The following is a 22879-nucleotide window of genomic DNA, read 5'->3' on the forward strand; positions in this document are numbered from 1 at the left end:
TGAAATGATAATAATTACACAGCACAAAAATCTTTATCAAGTATGTCACAAAGTACTTTTAGGGCAAAAATATTACAGAATAAGAGAGAAAGAGAGGGGGTGATGAAATGTGTGTTGCAGAATCAACTTGCTGCAGTTGAATTTATGTAACACACTTTCAAGTAAAAAAGAGAAAGCCTTAGCACACTGTGAACTAACTTACTCTATAGTGTGACCCACAAAAACTGTTTTCAGAGATGAGATAGATTTCACAATTATTTAATATGTTTTTAGTATGAATTTGATACTTATGGTAAACGTGGAATCTCATCTTTAATTTGAGACCAACAGCTTATCAAATCATTCACGCATGGCAGGTTACAGATAATAAATATTAAGGCCTATCAGAAACAATTTGCGCAGAAACTCAAGTGTTAATCTTAATCCACATTCAGGATGCCATGAGCCTAATTACAACAGGAAGACACATGATGTTCATTCGACCCAACCCAACATTCGAAAATATCTTAATTTGATATTTTTCACTTATATTTTAACACATGATACACGCGTGACCCCTCATTCCAGGAATCAGCGAGAGAAACTTAACAAAGAATGCTAAATAAATGCTAATTAGTCAATTGTCAAATAAACACGGCTGTCGTGTCAAGAATCAATCTTGTCAAATTCTTCTGCGCAAACTGATTTTGACATTGAAATTTTAAAACTCGTCTCGCTCGTTAATGCGAGAACTGTTCGTCGCATATTAGGTATCAAATGTAGAGGAATAATTGAATTATACGAAGATGTAAATGGCATATCATAATTAATTTGCCTTTGAAGGAAGAATATGTGGGAAACCCTATTTCCTTTTTTCTGGGACACACTGTATACTACTGTAAATACACGACTCTATAAACTATATATTAAATGTCATTGTTACGATATTGAATACCGAACAAATAATATCATGTATCATTAGATCATAAAATTGAAACTCGGTGGAATAGCATATGATATAAAAATTGGCCCTTTATAGTGATAGGAATTTAAGAAGGTTTAGTTTCAGTTTTTATCATTGCTCATTTCTAACAAACTTATATTCCATACAATAGACATATGTCAATCAATTTAGCAATTAAAGTAAAGCAATAAATGCAATATAAAAATTTAGATTACAAATTATAAATTTGAAAACAAAATAGGTTAAGGGCATGGGAAGGTATATGTGCACATCGGTTAAATATCATTTTCCGGCACATATTTTCCACTATTCGACTTGTAAGCAGTAATGTCAGCAGTATTGTCAACAATATTCTTTTTATTTCATTAGGGCCCAGAGAAGACATTATGCATGAAGGACAAATAAAGAACATGAAAATATTATTGTTCGTTATTCATTTTACCGAGAGAACTTCGTAGGAAAAAAAACAATTAAAGAAAAACAGAAAATCATGAATTTCAAAATGAGATAAATCACATGGTACTACAATAATGAACAGAAAAGCCTCCCACCATCAAGTCTTGATGCAAGTGTTGAAACTGAATGAAAATGTGTAAATTTTATTATCACGAAAAACCATGGAGACCCAATGTAAAAATAAAATAAGAAGTACCTTTGTTCGGTACTTGTTTTAACATGAAGCACTTGCATCGTTTTATTTCTCGATATTCATATACTATGAATATCAATATTTGATATTTTCGAGCATATTTGGTTGGATTACATGAATAACCGATCCTACCATGAAGTTACTGCCGGTGACCAGAACCTGAAGATGGTCAGCTTCTTGCATGAATCCTTCCCCATATGGCAATTCAGCCGTCTCCTTACCATCTTTTTCAAGACGAGAACCTAAAATCCATTGAAGAGCTGCTGTAGCAGAAGATGTTATTTTGAAGATTGGTGATTGACCGGAGACTGAATTGCACATTTCAGCTTGAAGCTTCTTGAAGGTTGCTAGATGCTGCTGGCATTTCATCAACTGATCATCCAACGAGTCATTGGATTTGTAATCTGTGTAAGTTTTACAATAAATGAAACTCTTAGTGTTTTTTTTTAAAGAAAAACGCTTTATTGAAAGCAGATACGAGGAAGGATTCTAAAGAAATATCTTTATAGTATTGTGATATTTTTGTTAACTCTCCATCATGAAAAGCGTATGTCATATTGGCTGCGGGGGCTTCAGACCGCACCCTTTTTTCTAAACAATGTCCAAAAACGTAAAAATGACCATCTGATTGTGATTTTTTTGCTTGCTCAGCACCCTCAATTTCGGGTCAGCCCCCGCACTTACAAAACGAAACATATAGATCTGTCCATTCTTGTCGTGTTTACTTCTAATCCAAGTCAAGACGCATTGAAATAAAACAACTAAAATAGATCAACAGGTGATGACCTACCTCTTACTTCATTTTCTTGATATTCTACAGTCCTCATTACAGAGAAAACTACAGCATCAAATCCGTATTCCTGAATAATGAAATAGATGGAAAATGTGGTAAAATTAAATTGGCATTTTCCTAAAAGGAAATCATTTATTTTCTGTGGAATTTTAAGATTATAGCTAAAGAAATAGAAATTTACTAAAATTCATCAGGGTAAATGCAAAATGTTATGTGTTCTTCTTTGATTTCTTTATACGCAAGGCCCGATATATTTCGTTCAATCCTAAAATTTTTCACCCTATTTTAATTCAGTAAATACTTCGATATATTTTTCAAAATACATATTTTCAGTCACAACACTTGCGCCGAATAAATGCATCAGTAAATTTTGAAGATATTTTCATTATACAGTAAGTAAAGTAAGGACAAACATCAAGTAGAATAATTCATATTTAAGGGCCCATAGACGCGCATCCGCCTCATGAATGAGAGGTGATGAATTCGATTCCTGACCGAGTCATAACAAACAAGAGATGGTATCCTCGGGCCATCATGCATGCTAGGAACTCTAGATTTAGAATAGAGAGGGTCAATGATAACATGTTATGCAGAGCGATCAGATAGGGCGGTTTCACAACTTACCCTGGGTAAATGACGTTATTATTGTCACTATTTGAATAAATATGTGCAGATTTCGGCAAACGTAATTAACATGATTAAAATGAATGAAAGTAACGTACCACAAGTGGTGGCATGATGTTGAAGGCATTTCTATCTCCTCCTAGATTAAAGATAAGTATTTTCTTGACAACTCCTTGGATCGTCTTTGCCTCATTTGATGCTTCTTCGTCAAACCAATTCTTACAGAATGCGACACTATCCTTGGTATGGGCATTGTCAATATAGTAAGTCACTCCAGGTTTTCGGATTGTTTGGTTACGTCCAGGCCACTTAGCTAACGCGAATCCTGAACAAAACATACAAATCATAAATCACCATAATCAGTAAATAATTTATTCTCAAGAGTATCAGTAACTGATTTATTAATAATGAGAAATAAAACGGTACAATTCATTTTTTACGCATTAAAAGTGTTTTTCAGCAAAACCCTCCGCACCCAAATCCCCGCCAATTATCATCTTGTATACTCTACACTATAATATATCTTTATTTCAATCTCAATTCACGGCAGAAAAATGGAGCCATTAATTTAGTATCATTTCAAAACTATTCAACATGCTCAGTGCCAACAATTTCAAGTAATGAACAAACATTAAGTTCATTAAATCGGATAACGAATACTCGTTACTATGTTATACAAATTTGAATCAATGAATCATGAATGAAGTAATAATCACCTTGTAGGAATTCGTCTGGGATTACAAACGGCGTCGCACTGGGAACATTGCATTCATTGATATTATCACCGTTGATCGCACAGTCATCAATAGTTGATTTTATTACTGCAAATAAAGATATATTAGTGAAAAATTTTCTTCAAAATATATCAGTAGGCCTGATTGTATATATTTTATATAATAATCTTCATCCTAACGATAAACATACTTTGTACACAAGGCTATACACAAGGTTAGAATTTAGCCAACACCAAGAATTTCGATATTTCTGACCTTGTGGCAAGGTCTGAGACTTCAATATTTCCGACCCCGAGGCCAAAGCCAAGGACTTCAATATTTCCGACCCCGTGGCCAAGGTCAAGGCTAAGGACTTCAATATTTCTGACACCGAGGCCAAGGCCAAGGACTTCAATATTTCCGACCCCGAGGCCAAAACCAAGTGGAAGGACTTCAATATTTCCGACCCCGTGGCCAAGGCCAAGGCTAAAGACCTCAATATTTCTGACGCCGAGGACAAGGCTGAGGACTTCAATATTTCTGACACCGAGGACAAGGCCAAGGCTAAGGACTTCAATATTTCTAACACCGAGGATAAGGCCAAGGACTTCAATATTTCCGACCCCGAGGCTAAGGTCAATTTCTACCATGACAACAGTAGGCCTACAGTTTTTTTTTATTAATGTTTAAGGGGAATTTTTGAATTAATGAACATAAATAATCGTGGATTCATTACTTTTAAAATGGGGTGCATTTCGTTCCAAAAAATTTACAAGCAAAAGAAAAAAGTTTCCTGAAAAAAAATTACACCCCTAAACAAAAGTTATCACTCCCAACTGAAGGCATGTTGGGCTTATCTCCATTCTCTTTTCCTCTTTATTTTCGGAATCATTGTAATATTCCTTCGAATTTGTTGGAGGAAATAACGTTCGCTGGTCTGATGTAAGCAATGCGTTACCATTAGGTTCTTTATAGATAGAGAGCATCTAAAATGGAATTTTTGATTTGGAATATTGTTGCCGTCTTTGACAAATAATAGAAATTAATCATATTGATTATTAAATAAAACTGTTAGATATCAAGAGTATCTTTAATTGGACGGGATGTCTGCTTTTTATAAACGCATTCTTTAATACCTTGGAACTGAACTCTCCCTGGATGTTTCTCCTCGAGCCATGTTTTAGTTAGCTGAACAGCCAAAGCAGCATTACATCGTTGGTGTTTTCCAGCGAGGCCTAACTGGACACTGTCGCCATTAAATTCATAAGCACTCAGTGGAGGGCATAGTTGTAACGTCGTCTGAATAGAAGGGAATGATAATTTACTGTTTTTGATCATGGGTATTGATATGCAACACACCTAAATTGATTGATTTAAGTCATTAACATGTAAAAGATATCATGGAAGACATATCAGATTCTAGTGTTTGACAATAAATGACGTTCGGTATTATCTTAGAACAGTAGTGAAATACTTAAAGTGCAAAGTAAAGAAATTGGCATAATGTACCGTGTCCCCATGATAAACAAATCCTTCTCATATAGATCATACAAATTTTACCGAAGATTCATTCACATTTAAGTGTATACATTTTAAAAGCCCAATCAGATCACCAATGTTACAAGACCAATTTTCACACAAATTACAAAATTATTTTCTCTGAATTGAGAATATTTTATTCTTAACTAATTCAGCAGTCTATCAAAGAGATCGTACTTGGATTCGCTATATTCAAATAAAATAAATTCATTGTATTTGATACTTAAAAAAGATTAATGAATTGGATGGCGCTCAAAGACAATAAAGATTTATTTCAAATCATGTTTAAAATGTTATACCACGTTTGGTCTTGATAACCAATATTGTCTTAATCTTCAAGTATTTTTACTTTATTTATGGTGTCCATTGTATCAAATAACTTTGTTTTTCACGTATATTGTTTTTCAAAGCTCAATTCGATGTTTACGTTTGTTATAGGCCTTTGATAATTCTACTATATGTGACTTACATTTCGTTCATTTGCTCTATTAATAAGTACTTCCATTGCTTCCTCCCTCTGAGGAACTGTAAAGGCAGGTCGACCATCCTGAAAAAAAAATTCTTGTAAGAATATGAAGTCTAAAAAAATTATCTCTATTCCTTCTCACTTTCCCTTTCTCTCCCCCGCTCTCTCCCTCTCTCACCGTAGGTTATCAATGTATTTCTCCTAATTTGTTCACTTATATATGTCATTTGCGTTAAAGGACATTTTCATCCCCCAAAAAAGTTAATTAAAAAAATAATAATGAAAAGATAAATATCTAACAAGCATAACACTGAAAATTTAATCAAAATTGGATGTAAAAGAAGAAAGTTATGACATTTTAAACTTCGCTTAATACCACAAAACAGTTCTGCTTATATCCTGGTCGGTACTGAGGAGACTGATGACGTCATCCACTCCCTATTTCTTTTGTATTTGATTATATGAAATATGAATATTGTAATTTTCTTCTCATTGTCAATTGAAACAATGATTAATTCCTCCCTGCAAAATGTGGAATTAGCATTTTTTATATTTTAGGGTACAGTCAAGTTGGTTCTTATTGTCAAACCTGTAAAAAGAATGAAATATTGTATAGTTCAAACAGTAAAAAAAAGAAAGAAAAAAAGAAAAAAATCGTGAGGGACATCATCGATTGTCTCATTTGCATGTCACTGAGTTGTGCATATCACTGTAAAAATAAAAACATCTTTCTTATTTTACATCCGATATATGAAATTGTCAGCGTTATGCTGGTTTGACTTTATTTTTCAGGGGTGGACTTGACCTAAATAAACCTACATAAAATTATAATATCAAGCACTATCATCACGACCCCTTTAAATATCATTATTCGAAGAAACTAATAATTTAAGTAAATAAAAATGTAAATTTACCTTAAATATACCCGCTTTATGCCAGGCAATTTCAGCCAGTGTGTTGCCGAGAAGAGAGGCATGTTCAATGGCAAGGGAAGAAACTCCAGTAACAATCGGAGACCTGCAGAGGAAATGTGTTAAAGTTAAGAGGAAGAAATATATATATAACAACGAGTAGTGCAGGTACTCATCATTTAGTGTAGATAAACTTGGAAGACAGAAATAACGACGAGTGAGACGTAGCTCTCAGGTTTTCTTTTTTTTATTACAAGCTTTTGGCCATCATCGGCCTTCGTCAGGCAAGGAAATCAGAAGGAGTGAACATGGTATGTACAAACACACACACACACACATATATATATATATATAATGTATAGTACTATAGAATTACGCTTAGGAGTTTTAGGTTAGATTATGATTAACATTTATAATTATTTACTTATAGTTATAGTTAACGTAATTTTATTGCGATCTCTCATCATATATGTATATATATATATATAAACTCCTCAAAAAAGAGTTTGGAAATCTGACTTTAATAGCTAATCCCTCCTCGGTTTTTAGTAAATATCAATGTGTAATTAATATTAATGAATAGAACATTTAATTTTCTTTAAAATGATACCCTACATGATATGATTCACATGGAGGTGCAGTATCTTAAAATGTGGGTCAAGGTCAAAATTCAAAAGTTGCAAAATGACACAATATTGAAAGTCACTGTTCCTTTTCCGTGGTGATTAAAGGTATGGTCACACCGCCGGAGCGTTGTTGGAGCGGTCGTGGAGCGGAGAGAAAAAATCATCACCGCTCGCTACCGTTCACCATTTTCGATTTCGATTGTTGTTTTTTTTTCCGATTTTTCCCCCAATTTTGTGAGCGAAATTCGACCCTCTCTCCCTACCGCTCCACGACCGCTCCAACAACGCTCGGGCGGTGTGACCAGGGGGCGTTTCATCAATATTTTCGTCCGACAAGTTGTCAGATCTGACAACTTTCCTGGATTCTGATTGGTTGAGAAGCACTGTTACTATATTAACTGTCGGATAAAACAGGACTTGTCGGATAAAACGTCCGACAAGTCCTTTCATGAAACGCTCCCCAGGCCTTTAGTGAGTTTCTCCGCGGTTTCTTTTGACTTTGATCGATAATTCCTCAGAAGTGTGTAGTAAATATCAGTGTGTAATTAATATTAATGAATAGAGCATTTAATTCTTTTTAATTTCACATGGAGGTGCAGTGTCTTGAAATGTGTTGCAAGGTCAAAATTCAAAAGTTGCAAAATGGGACAATATTGAAAGTCACTGTTCTTTTTTCAGTGGTGACGTTTCATTTCATTTCAAATAAACATTTATTTTCCTCGATTTTACAAAATTTCTTCAATTTTGTTAAAAAGAATTCACATGAAATCAATTTTCATAAAGGATATAAATATATACAACTTATGTGTACAGAGGAAGGCGTAGGTCCCAAGAAGCACATGCTTGTGGCGGGATACGCTTGTGGACATATAAATATATACAATACACAAAATACTATACAAAGATAAGAAGGGCTAGGAAAAGAGAGGAGAAGAGAAGAAGGGATGAAAACGGGAAGAAAACGAGAGAGGGAGACGTGAGCAGGAAGGCGCGCAGGCGGGCATGAGTTACCGAGTTTACCGAGCAAATAGAGCGTACAACAATGTATGATGGAGAGAGGGAGAGATAAAAGAAAATAATGCCGCAACAGTTGCACATTACTCATGTTAACTTAAGATCAAAAGGAATATAAGGTATAAGGATATTCAAGCATAGGATGATAAAATCATTTTTTATCTTAATTTTTAAGCTAATTGCTGACAAGGATTCGGAAGATCATTCCATATTTTCGGGCCGGAATGAGTTTCTCAGCGGTTTCTTTTACTTCTTTTCATGCACCTTAACAGCAACATTAACTAGAAATCAAACACAACTCTGCACAAGCAAACACATAAACAAATAAAATGCATGGGTATTTCAATCCATGACTCACCCCATGTTATCTCACAGAACCATCAGGGGCTTGATTTGAATGGATTTTCACCTCTCTTGACACAGACAAAGAATCATGTTCAGTATTGACCCTTCATGACTATTTCTGCTCGTTTTGCAGCTTTTCAATTCAGACCCCATCCAACACTTTTGAATCCCGCTCTTTTCGTGATGGCATTATCATAACATGTATGGTATCATTTTAAAGAGGATTAAATGATCTTTTGAATAATGTAAAATATTCATTGTGTAAAATTGGGAGTTGGGAGGAATTAAAGGCTAAACAAAGATCTCTAAACTTTTTTGAGGGGTATTATGGTGCTCAAAAAATGCCATTTGGGGCTCAGGTTCGATCCGCGGCAGACACATCTTTTCGGCATCACCAAATTTTCCAAAGGGCAGATAGGTCTGGGGAACCTTGATTTTTAGCTAAGCCTACCATTGTTCTCTTCATCCATTTCTTTCACAAAATAGTTAAATAAAAGGGTTGCCAAAGCTCTTGTACATGTATAATTTCGCATAAAAAACAAACAAGTCAGCAAAAAAAATGTAGAAATTTAGTTCAAACCACGAACAGCATGTGTAATGACATTGGTTTGTTTGGTTTGTATCCCACGATCGATAAGGAAAAATGTTTCACCTATACTGATTGAGTCAGGGTTTTGCGGTAAAGGAACCAATCATGAAAAATCGAGGCATTATATTCGCATGTTTCTTTGGTATCTGTGGGGGAAATCACCATCTGCCTCTTCATTTAAATTTTTTTAAATTGTAATCGAGATTTCAGGGCGGAAATGTTTAACTAAATAATGAAAACGTACAGCTTGTTACAGGTAATGTTACTCTACAGTTAGAATGACTATCATTCTTCTGATAACAGAAATTTACCTCTAATTTCCCAGTGTTAGGAATGCATGTTATAAACAATGTTTACCCCTATTGTGCACATTCGGGTCCGGAAAAATCGGCCCAATACATATTTCGAAGTATTTGCTAAATTAGTTCAACATTCGCAATTCAAACTAAACTTCCACCCATTTCCTTTTATAAATACCAGCTCAAGAAAACATTCTATTGTAAACGGTTACATCACATGAATATACAGTGGCCCGATGGTTTAAGGCGCATGGCTATACATGGAAAAGTCCGAGGTTTGATCCCCGGTTACGACACCTATGCTCTTTTATCCTGCAGTCAAATAAAATGAAATGCTTGACGCATTATTTGTAGCTAGGTGTGTACTCGTTAATATAATAGGGAAGGCGGGGTAATTAGTTGTGACAGATTTTGCTTTTTGCATGTTAGAATTGATATGATTAATAATCTTGTCGAAATAAGTACCTTGCCTTGAAATTTAATTCTTCTGAAATATTTTCCACCTATATATAACTTTCTATCCCCACACTGAAAGTCATCGTGACCTTTGAAAAAAACGATGTCAAATGGCTCAACTTGCCCCATATATGGGGTAAGTTTGAGCCACCTTCTGGGGTAAGTTGAGCCACAAAAACTATGTACAAAATGTATAAGGGGAGAACCAGCATGTCAATTTTTTGTTTAAAGTCTTTTCACTTGCTAATTCTCTATAAATACTAACATTCTTTGAAAGGAAAAGAGCAGTCATGTAAATTTGCTCCTTTCAGCCAGCATTTCAATCGATTTTTATGGTTTGTTTGTTTTTAAGATACATTACCATAGGAATTACCATGGCTCAACTTGCCCCATGCTGTTTGGCTCAACTTACCCCAGTCCGAACTTCGTGCGATAATTTTGTATCCACACATTTATTATGCATCCATCATAATTATAAAAGACTATGACAAGAATGAAGATCCATACCTGGACTAAAAATGTTGTTATCATGTCTTTATTATTTAAAAACGTGTGTGTTTATAAAGCACTTATCTATTTCACACTCTTTTTTACTTTTTTGGCTGAAATTCATATTTTTCCCCCTAAAAAACTACTTTTTGTTTCAAAGTTGAAAGCAATGTGGTGGGGTTAGGGGTTATGCTATGGGTCATCAATACATGACACCACCACAATGTCTGACTCATTCATTATTGGCCTGGGGCTGGTGGCTCAACTTGCCCCTATGCTCAACTTACCCCGCCTTCCCCTATATATATGTATGCTCTCTATACCGTAATGGTCAATTTTCACTATATAGAGGAAAACAAACACCCAAATAAAACGAATTGTGGTCGGAATGGTCATATTCCTTTAAAAATTTGATTTATTGAATTCTTATTAAGATTGAATGACATTGGTATCTACCAAAGAGAATTAGTTGAGTCGTATTCACCTCCAAGTCCAACTTCCACAACAGCTACATCAACCTATATGGATGAGCAATTATTATCAAAACTCTCATGCTTTATTTCTATCTCTGAAATCTCTGGTATCTCACATATAATAATTTTGAATAGAAAATTTGTACAGAAATGACAAAAATCTAAAATAAATTTGAAAAGGAAATTTATTTATCATTCAAACCGGGTTCGCTTTATTTTTTTAAGGAGCATTGTCAATATTGCAGTGAATTGTTATAATGATTATTCTATTACAATTATAATAGCGGTGATGAATGATAAACAAATAAATGTTTTAAAATATATGATTAGGTGATGTCGTAAGCAGTAGGAGTGAGAGAGAGAGAGAAAGAGAAAGGGGGGGGGGGAGAAAGGAGGAAAAAGTGATTAAGGTGATGTGCTATAGGCACCTGAATTCCCAAATGAAAAGACCGGGGTTCAATTTCTGTACTAAAATCGAGTATATCATTTCATCTTTAGTGTTATTTCATTATAAATCACGCTGATGAAGTCCTTTTTGGCAACTTATTCGCGCATATTATATAAAATAAAATAAAAATTGAGGTTTTGCAGGTGTGTGTTTGTGTGACCTCATGAAGGTGTAAACTTTGACAGTTTTGAAATGTATATTGGGGAAAAAAGAAAGACGGTATGCGTGCTAGAATAGATGTAAGAGTGTTTGAAAGAAAACTTCGTAATGATGTGCAGATAATGTATAAATTGGACAGCGAACTTACCTTTTCCTTGACGAGTGTGTAATATGCAACGATGCTGAATATCGAAAATGTTCCTGGCATATCTACGAACGATTTACCATACTTTCCCTTGTTCTTCTTTAGCAATTCTAAGCATTCTAATCCGTATTTTCCAAACTTGCCCCTGGAAACTGGTGCCCCATTGATTCGTACTCGCTCGCGTACTTCTAACAGAGGGGGAGAACTAAAATAAAATAAAATAAAAGGAGAAATTATTTTATGGATTTACTTTAAAGTTCTAAGCTTACAAGCAGGAGAAAAATAAAATTTTACTTCCTGGAACTCATTAGCAGATTAGCAGATATCTGGCGGCCATCTTGGATTTGACCTGAAGACGACCTTATATTGCAAAAATGATTACAGAAATCAGTTCTACACATCTCTAAACCCCTAAAACGAGTCATTACTCATCATTTTGTGGACAGGGGTTCAAAAGTTAGGTTTTCAAGATGGCATCTTGCAGCCATTTTGGATTTATGCAAATTAGCAAAATTGCCCAAACGGCAACTTTGGGCAACCAAGCTGAATTTGTTCTATGACCCCATAGGAACATGAATCAAGAAAAAAACTTCATCGGAAAGAACATTTCTAGGTTCGGAAAATGTCAGATCGACTATAGGGAGGGGATACGTCAACGCACGTTTGCTCATAATATCAAATTGATCTGAATAGGTAGAGTACAATTTATAACAATGTGTCAATTTTCAACGAAATCTGACGTAAAACAAGAAAGTTACAAAATTTTGAAGTTAAGTATCGTTTTATGAATCACTGATATAAATAGTATGGGCGGTATTTAAATTCTCGTCTTAAACATGTCGACTTGCCAAATTTCACCATCTCATCATCTCGTCTTCTTGTCCTTAACAAGCTAACTCGCTGATTTCCAACAATTCGTCTTTTCGTCTCCTTAAATCGTAATCTAGTTGACACCAACATGTAAGCTTCCGTACCTGTGTAGGCGCTAGGCAAATTCTTTTGAGGTGATTCTATTGTACTATTATTGTACCTTTTATTATTTTCATGTTTTTTGGAAGATCGCAGCGGAGTACTATGAATTCATAGTGAGATACCTAAAAGAGTTATAAATCAAACATTGATATGATATGTCAAAAATATGCATGATGATCAGCCTATAAAATCCCTCTCAAGAAAAGTCTTACTTCCTTGCCATCCATATAGGCCTCCTCAAATATTCTTTCCATGGACGGGGTATAAAAAATGAAATCGAGTTTGTAAAGATTGTCGAATTGCAGTCAATACTAAAAAAATACAAAAGGGTTCCATTTATTTTGAAACTTACCTTATGAGACCTGTTTTGTAACCATAATTCCTCAGAATCCTTTCTGCCATAGCGCATGTTGAACCTTTTCCCTTGGTGCCGGCTACATGGATGCATGACAAAGAGTCCAAATCTTGTCTCTAAGAAAAATATGTATACCGGATTGATCATCATAGAAGCTAAACAAATATCAAGAATAGCCCTCCACAGATCTTTATTTGAAACTTGATATATAATCGAAACTAATTTGAATGAGATTTCATTTTTTTAACAGTCGTTTCCTTTCAAAACATAACATTGTTTTCAACAAATAGAGAAAAAGTGTGTGTGTATCGCGTGTTTTTTTTATCTATCTGATTCTTGTATAGGCCTATGTGATTTAAAAAAAACTGAAACCTATACCGTATTGTCAAGAAATGACTATAATTACTGTACGCGTCATGTGATAATAAAAAACGGTGTGATTATAAATGTGTATTGATTATAATGTAATAATCTGTCCATATTATTGGTAATGCATGCAATGCTGTTTTTGAAAATGTATGTCATTTATGAATTTTGTTATGAATGCAGAAGTAAAACATTCCAAAGTTCTGAACAAAATTCCTAGGAAGGAAGCAGAAAACGTCCAGTAAAAAAAGTCTTTTTCGAGCATGGACCAAAAGGTCCATGGTCAAACGCTACACTACTCATGTTATACACTCTAAAAACAGGGAGTAAAAATTTACCCACTTTTTGGTAGAAAGGGAACATGCGTGTTTGCTGGGTAATTTTTTCTCTAATAATGGGCAAAATGCATGTTTGAAGAGTGAATTTCGACGCAACATTTCGTAAAAATGGCATAATATTTGGTATCTTTTTACTCAACAAACAGGCATGTTCTAATTTTACTATATTGGGTAAACTTTTTTTAGAGTGCACTTCTGAGTCAGATTTCTTAGGATTAGGGAAGCCGTATGACCATGAAAGGAGACTTGAATGGGGTAGAACTGTTACACTGGCCACGCCAGAAGGTAAGACTTCTTCCAAGAAAAAATGAGACGAAGCAAGACACATGCAATATGAGGTATTTATCCAATTATAGTTACAGGGGCGTATGCTTCAGAATACTTTCCAAGAATACTAGAAATCTAAAAATCTTGACAATTAGCTCTATGGGAGGAGAATAATGTAGATTTATCTCAAATTTGATACTAAATAAGAAGCTTCCACTATTCAACAGCTAATACTTACAATAGATACTGCACAAAAGTATAACGACTTTGTCCAATCAACTCTCGATTAATACCACAAAGGTCTTGTTGAGGACAACCTGATAGTCTGTGTCTTGTGATTCCACATTGGCAAAATCGGAATCGTTATAAATCAATAAGAAACAATCACATGTACTTATTATACACGTTATATGTTGTAATTGGATGTTAGGAATATGATATCATTGTGAATTTTTATTTGCTGGATATGTTGTGATTGTATTCTGTATTACTATGTTATATGTAATATGATGTCAAGAAAATCGTGTTATCATTTGCAAGGTTGATGAGAATTAACTAGATACATCTATAAATGTTTGGGGTTTGAACAAATCACTAGAAACTGGTTATATTTATATCTAAGTCTATCAAGAGACACTGACTGCCCGTCTGAGTCAGCTCCTGTCTCAGAGACAGGAGCTGACTCAGACGGGCAGTCATCATCAGGACACTCAAGCAAGAGATCAAGAATCAAAGAAAATGAATACATCGCTAAGCACCACGGTTAATTTGTTTGTTTCTTCGAGAAAAGTGTTTAAAGAGTCTCCGATATTTTCAATTTTCATTTGGGTTCCCTTATGTTTCAATTGAACAATACTGACCTTGAAGACCTCTCCTTCCCTCTTTTGAGTCTGTAATTGGAACCCATAGAACCCATGTGTAGAAAGCAGTTTGTAATACTATTTGTTTTATTCATTTACATTCACTTGTGTATAGGTCAGTTTATAGGACGGTCAGAAGGATTGGCATCAGGGAAACTTTGCCATGAATTACATAATTTTGTTTTCGTTTTCTTTTGATACTTTTCTCTTGACTACTGGTCGCTCTTCCGTCCGTCTGTCATGTAAACACATTACATTGTATTTATATTTACAACTGCAGATGCCCTTGCGACAGACTCGTCTATGTTGTTCATGGCATACGTCAAAACAAGAATTTTTCCCCCTCTGATCATTTTAAACTTGAATGGCAATAGTAGATGGGTCTTCTTTTTTATCTTTTTTTGTATTGTCTAGTAACCGGTGTTTCCCAGTTCTTTGTTCAACTTTTGTTTTGTCTTTGTTTGTGCAGTTCTTTCTCCGAGCTTTGCTCTACTTCTACTATATTCTATTCCCGGTTGTCTATGACTGATTGCGTATTTATTTGTTAAGGGCATATTCACAACAAGCTCTTTCTTTAATTTAGGTCCATCCACTTTAAATGTAACGCTCAAGATTGTATTTCTTTTATATTTACTTTTGTAATCATTAATACTATTTTAGATTCAATTAAGCTTTGTATTCTGATTGACATTTATTGAAAAATAAATGAAATGAAAAAAAAAACATAAATAAATGTACTCTGTTCGTAATCTGTAATCCTTGTCAGAATAGTTTACTATATATACAAGTTTTCTGAAACCTACTAATTTATGTGACTTGGTAATTTGTTCACAACTTTACAACAGTCTGGTTGTCATATTGAGTGTTCCAAACTTCAAATAGGCATGATTTCATGATTCCACGCACACTAATACATAATATTACAAAACATTGGACAAATCTTACCGTAACTCCAACTCTTTCCAAGAAGATTCTGTGATCATTAACGATGTATCTTTTGAAATCCTTGTTATTTGGGCAATACGTCTGCTTGTCATATTTTATCTCCCCGTGCTTTTCAACAAATAACTGAAGGATAAAATGGAAAAAGACAAATAAAACCAAGGAATGAATGGACATATCTCTAATTCAATCCATGTATTATTTACAAATCACCTGCGTTATAGAATTTCTAAATAGCTGTTCGTGAACATGAAAGCATTGACCTTAATCACAAGCATCAACACGAGGCGTATAATTCTTCAATATTCCATAATGTTTAAGCATTTTATTAATACCCATCCCCACATCAACCTTTGGTCATAAAAACTAACAATCATATCTTAACGTAAATAGATTTAGGTATTGTGGTACATAATAATATAAATGATTACAAAACGTCAGTTATAAAACAAATTGAATGAATATAATCGATTTCTTTCGGAATGAATAAATCTCTTTCCCATCTCTATTTTTTTCTCTGCCCACTTGACACTCTCTATTCCCGCCTTTTATTCCATACCTTTATCTTTCTACCACCTTTCTATCCTTGCTTCGGTCTTAATTAAATATCAAATCTATTTTTAACATGTTTCCAATATTTCTTTGCCATTGATTCGTTACTCAATAACTCTCTCAATTTTTTTCCAAATTCTGTAAAATGCTATATTCTCAGGATTATCATCAGTAGTCCCGAGATATCACCTTGATTATTTCAATATTTCCATAATTTCCTTTTAAACCGCACATACTACATTCAATTACATCTTAACAATCAGTTGACAAAAATCTGTAAATAAAAAAATACCAGTAACAAGGCAAAGACAAACATCTTAATACAACGAATAGCACAATAGACATACAATTATGAAACCAAGTGCGTGTGAGGGTGATGATTATTTATAAATAAAGCTAAAAAAAGATATTTATTATAATTATAATGAAGTATATGTCATAATTTAACAAATAATCATTATTGATAAATAATGGAAAACTAAAAAATTATTTGCAATTAATGTACAACTGCGGAAAATTATTCATTAATAAAGAATGAGCTGTCATCATTAATGAATGATTATCATCTATCAATAACAGAAAACTGGGCAAACTTACTTATAAAGGATACATAATACAATATGATTATTTGTAAATATTATATAATATAAGTTTATTATAATTGTGAAAAATCGAATAGCTATCATTTATAAATAATGGAACATGGAATTGTTATTCTAGATCATAATGAAATTACATTTTATATTATATAGTAACATTTTTTTCATTACAAATAACATGTCAATATTTGTTAGATAATGAGTAAATAACAATTTTGTCTATATAATTTTGGTACAAACCGAGCTCATATCTTGACAAGTTTTGACGAGAAATCTAGCCGATCAAAATATTATGTTGCCAGTAAGTGGAACAACCTTCATAATAACACGCGACTCAAAAACCAACCAGCGTCTTTTAACTACTCCTTGAATAGATTATAAAATGCAGTCCAAGTTACGGATAGAATGACATCCTTTCTCACGCAGTAATAAAGCTGTTCTACAACTTATGTATGAAAGCTATATGACCCCGCTATAAGACCCCGTCTTTGAAATCTTCTTAAATCCCTTTGAAAAATATGAAGAGGTTTCTTGAAAAAAAAAATAGTAAAAGTGAATTTATAGCAGGAACGCCCCCATGCACTCTAAAAATGTTCTAAATGTTGCATTTACCACTTTAAATGGTTCTATCCAACACTTAAAATGTTGGATTCAGCTTTATACAAGGTTGGATGTAACATTTAGAAAAGGTTTTCACTCCTCCAACCTTTGAAATGTTGATTTAACATTCGAATTTTTAGAGTGGGGTTCCTTATGTCGAATACGGAAAGGGATGGGTAACCTGAAAAGGCTTCCACAGAGATGGAAATCATCTGTAAACGTGACTTGTAAACTGTAAAGACAGTAATGCCTTCTTCGATGCTTACAAAATAAAAGAATCGTTTACCTTTATACAGTGCGTATAAAAAAAGTTTACACTTTGAAAAAGCCCTGGAAATTTAAAAAATATACAACATGTGGGTAATGTTTTCACAAATATTCTTGGGTTTGGGTCTCATCTATCCAATGAAAGTAAAAGTTTTGAAAGAATGTTGCACTTGAGCGAGCACTGTCCATTTTTGTAAAGCTCGCAGAAATCTTTTTGCGCGGAAATGCTCGTTTTCACGCTGTGTCGAGGGGAAAGGGCGAAATAGAACTTATCCTGCGAAACATTTCTCATACATTTCCCTTGCACTTTTAGTCAATTGAAATAAAAGGATACATTCATGCATTTTGGAACAATTTTGCCACCAAAATTAAAAATTTAAACACTTATTAAGCACAAACTTATACCCTTTTTGTGCCAGCTGGATCTGAGGACACAACTGAATCTGATCAAAAGTTTATATCAGACATCTCCATCATTTTTTCACTAAGTTTTTATCATTTAATGTGGGTTTACATTTCATTTTTCATTTAATACTTGCTTCTCCAGACTTTTCCCAAGCTTGAAAGTGATTAACAAAATTAACATCAAGTCTAAGCCGTTTCATGTGGATTACAGCTCATTGTAAAGCAAATACCATCACGATGGCCTTCGTGTGTGGGGTGGGGGCGCAATGCACTCTTTCATGGTGTTTTGGGCAATGAAACAAGTTAAAAAAGTAAAAGATATCTTCGAATCAATTTTATTAGCCAAATTTAACCGTGTTTTTCATGATTAAAGTCTACTTTTATTTGCATAACTATTTCAAAGTTCTGCGCAAATCATTTTTCACTAACTTTTCAAAAGTAAGTGGTGCTCACTCAAGCGGAAATATTTTTCGACAGTTATATCGTCATTTGCTTAAATGGATCTGTACCAACGTTAAAATGTGGAAAAACCTTCAGGATATTACAAATGAATAATTTTACATGATTTTTTCTAGGTGTAAACTTTTTTTTGATACGCACTGCATATGCGACTTTCTCCAAAATTGGCGTTCCAAACATATGATATTTTCGAATACAGGGTCGCAATAAGGAATGGATTGGGCAGGGGCGGATCCAGTCTCGCCAATAAGGGGGGGGGGTCCAGCCACATTTTCCCCGATCGGCAGCTCGAAGTAGATTTTCGTTGGTTTCTTTGAAGGGGTAGCCCTAAAAATCACTTCTAGCGTTAAGCTTTATAATTATAAATGAACATAAATATAAAATAATCTCATTATTCAAATAGCCTTATTTGACTTTGCTACATGTACCTTGATGGGGAACTCTTCGACATGTTTTAAGGTGGTGGAATGTGATTCTATGTATCCTGCTGAGCAATCTTTCATCTAACTTTTCGAAGAGGTTTCATAAAAATAAAAGTTGCTTTATTATGTAGAAAAGTCGCTTTTACTCCTTATATACTATCTCAATAATGTACATTTCTATTGCTACGCACATCACTTGCTGTACACCAACAATACGATGCCAGGGCATGTAGTTGGTTTCACTGTTGTGGCTGCAAGGATGAGGTTGCTATTGGTCTCATATTAGCGCAATAGCGAGTAATATCTGACGCATTTGCCCCTACGTTAACAAATTAAGACATAAATACTGCCATGAAGCATATCAATATTTTCGTAAATATATCCTCTTTCGTGTAGAAAGTGGACATTATGTATTATTTACTAATGTACGCATTAGAACAAATAGATAGCAATGCACTTCTTAGTATTTAACGCAAAACATGTAAACTTTTGGCAATTTTTTCCCCAAATATATCACTAGGCCTGTCCAATAAACGATTGCAATCAATTTCTGCTCTCAAAAACACAGTGACAAGCACATTTGTTTAGAATATTCCCAACCTTTGGTAAAAATATGACGACATTATACCCTAAAATGGCCGCTAAAATAATATTGCCAATTTTAAATCCAACGAGACACGATTTGGCAAATAGAACATCATTAAGATTCATTAACTAGACACTTCAGCTAATACAGAAAAGTAATTGGTTTAAGTAAAAATTGTTCTCCGACTGTGCACAAAAACCCATATTTCCTGATAGACTAGAGAGCATTGGCTGCAAATGAGACTTTAAACAAAAACAAAAAAATAAGGAATTATAAATCCCAATCATAATATTAGGGAAGAATAAACTCTACTATGATAGTGTTCACTTAACTACCGACAGCACAGTAAAAATTTCTCAGTCTCTTACTGTCCACCCCCTAACCACACATGTGACACACAGAATGTCTTATATTGCATAATGTGTTCCAAATGCCCGGGGGTCTCTTACATTGGTGAAACTAGCACCAAATTTCGCACTAGATTCAATAACCACAAAAGCTCCATCACCAAAAACAAAAAGGACTTTCCTGTGGCCGAACACTTCAACCTCCCTAATCACTCTGTCAAAGATATCAAAGTCTGCATCTTCGGCGGAGGATACAGATCGGCAGAGGAACGGAAATGGGCTGAGCTGAGACATATTGTCAAAAGCCGCACGTTTGAAAACGGCCTCAACAAGGATATGTCTTGGCTCAACCCATTCACATTCTATAGATAACCATTATCTTTCTCCTCTTTGCCTTAATTTCCTTAATTCAGCTTTCATGTTTATTATGATCTCTCTATGCAATGTGCAGCGTGCGCGATCTCAGCTAGACACTCTTTTTATTACGAAATCTTTTCATTGTTACAAAACTTAAATCATATTCTTTTATTGTTACGTATATTACGTAACTTACGTCATTAATGATATTTTACCAAAAAGCGCGCAATATACATTAATAACAGCATTTTGCGCACCTAGCAGCAGTTACCCTAGTCCCGCTGAGATCGCGCACGCTTTAATAAAAACAACTGTCATTCAAACTTGTCACAATTCACGAATCTTCCCTGAAGAAGGTAGAGGTCTACCGAAAATTTGGAGAGTTAATAAAAGAACTTAATTGTTGGCATTACAAAAACTGCATTACTCGTGAATTTGTTTCGCATTCCTGATGTCTTTTTATTGCCAATACGTGGAAAACCAAGATGCTTATGATAGTGTTCATGTATACATGCATCTCGATAACATGCTTTTTATGATTGTTATCTGAAGCTTTAAAAATGATTAATCTTTCGATTTACCAAAACGTATTAATATACGTAGGCTTTAGCTTTATACATGTATTTCTAATACCATGACAGGAGGCTGAATAATGCTCAATCTGGCCGGTATGGGAAGCTAGGAAGTGGCACACGGTGCCGTGAAATGGGAGTAGACAGGTATCCTGGGCAGGGGCCGCGGAAACGGGGGGGGGGGGAAGTCTGCTGGGCAAACCTTCACTCGAAATAAGGGTCTGAATGTGCAGCCTACTCATGCCTTGTGTACTGGAACAGCAAGTTTTGTATGTGCTAGTCTTTGCGTGGAGGCACACTTCTTGATCAAAGTTCCAATGAGGGTCTGTGCCTGCAGACTAGGGGGGGGGGGCTGGTAAAAATGACCATCTGATTTTGATTTTATTTGTATGGTCAGCCCCTTCCCCCAATTTGATGGTTGCTTCATAATGGGACAAATAATACTTAAAACATTGTGCGCAAGAAATTAAACCGGAATCTTATTCTTCATCTTCTTTTCGCAGTACGTCACAATTTTAATCATCGTTACTGTACTGCTGCAATCTACATGATCCACGTTATTAATAGACAATATTTGCTATCAGCGCGATAGCTTATACCATGGTCACATTTGTTCTACGGCGGCCGTACGGCAAGTAAAAAACAGCCGTTTTAACATTTTTGTGCCAGCTAAATATAGGTGGTTTGAATAAAAATGAATAAAACGGCTGTTTTCGACTCGCCGTGCGGCCGCCGTAGAGCAAATGTGACCATGGTATAAGTCGGTATGGGTTTGGGATTCCGAGGACCCGGATTCGATTCCCACTTGGTGCGCTAGTGCCCTCATTACTAGGTCCCTTGTCAGGTCTCTGGTTGCTTGCTGACAAGAATTCATGCATGCTTTCTTAGCAATCAGGTAAAACAATCACTACCAAATTAATTTTGTTTAGCGCAATTCCTGTTTCCTTTTCTTTCTTTACTTCTGTGATTGTTTTCACTGAAGAATTGTAATGCATTTGACTTTACATTGATTTCAATATGGTAACAGATATGAGGATAATAGGGCCATGCTAAAACTGAATCACTTTTTAATACATAATATTAAGTGTTCCTTAAAGGACAAGTCCACCCCAACAAAAAGTTGATCTGAATAACAATAGAAAAATCCAGCAAGCATAGCAATTACAATTTCATCAAAATCGGACGTAAATTAAGAAAATTATGACATTTAAAAGTTTTCCTTAATTTCACAAAACAGTTATATGCACATCCTGGTGGATATGCAAATAAGGAGACTGATGACGTCATCCATTCACTATTTATTTTGTATTTTATTGTATGAAATATCGAATATTCTATTTTTCTCCTCATTGTCAAGTGAAACAACGATTTATTACTCCCTGAACATATGGAATGAGCATTGTTTACTTATATGATTCAGTCAAGTTGTCCTTTAATGGTCAAATCTATAAAAAATGAAATATTGTATAATCCAAACAATAAAAAACAAAAGAAATAGTGAGTGAGGGATATCATTGAGTGTCTTATTTGAGTTGCGCATATCACTGTTTTGTGAAAAATAAGCAAAACTATAAAATGCCATAACTAATTAACGAAAACTAAACGTCCTCCTCAAAATAAATGTAGGCCTTTCATCTCACCTTATAAATTTCCTCCTCAGATAGATTGTCAATCAATTGCTCTAGTCCCGGCTCTATGGAATCCATGTCTATTTGAAAGCAAGTTGGAGTCTGAAGCAAATCTCCTCTCAATGCGATATAGTATATTTATGTTCTTGCATGAACACAAACTGATTTTGATACAACAAAATTAGCAGAATTTATATACTGTTAAGCGACAGTGCTTTTTACTTTCTTGTCAATCAAGTCGTGTAGAAGTGCGCATGCGTAGATGTTAAAATAACGCCCATCTACACACCCAAAGTCTAGTGAT

The 22879-nt window shown here is 34.6% G+C and overlaps 1 protein-coding gene across 1 annotated transcript; it reads right to left on the minus strand.

The window, feature by feature from the left end:
- Positions 1-103: 103 nt before the first annotated feature.
- Positions 104-22756, minus strand: LOC121410211 (folylpolyglutamate synthase, mitochondrial-like). Its single transcript, XM_041602140.1, has 12 exons — positions 22588-22756; positions 15785-15907; positions 13006-13124; positions 11685-11886; positions 10913-10974; positions 6642-6744; positions 5731-5808; positions 4859-5021; positions 3726-3830; positions 3108-3334; positions 2383-2452; positions 104-1996 (listed from the first exon to the last, which is right to left on the minus strand). Exons 1-12 carry the CDS (start codon positions 22651-22653, stop codon positions 1668-1670), a joined length of 1647 nt encoding a protein of 548 aa, XP_041458074.1. The 5' UTR covers positions 22654-22756; the 3' UTR covers positions 104-1667.
- Positions 22757-22879: the final 123 nt, after the last annotated feature.

Source organism: Lytechinus variegatus, chromosome 3, assembly GCF_018143015.1.
Source record: "Lytechinus variegatus isolate NC3 chromosome 3, Lvar_3.0, whole genome shotgun sequence".
Classification (NCBI taxonomy): domain Eukaryota; kingdom Metazoa; phylum Echinodermata; class Echinoidea; order Temnopleuroida; family Toxopneustidae; genus Lytechinus; species Lytechinus variegatus.

Bases quoted from the DNA above. Each gene is read 5' to 3' on its own strand.
- LOC121410211 (XM_041602140.1), bottom strand. From the start codon at position 22,653: ATGGATTCCATAGAGCCGGGACTAGAGCAATTGATTGACAATCTATCT. The intron at 5,809-6,641 runs GTAAATTTACAT...TTTTTTTTTCAG, and splicing joins ATAAAGCGGGTATATTTAAG to GATGGTCGACCTGCCTTTAC. The intron at 3,831-4,858 runs GTATTAAAGAAT...CTTTATTTGCAG, and splicing joins AGGGAGAGTTCAGTTCCAAG to TAATAAAATCAACTATTGAT.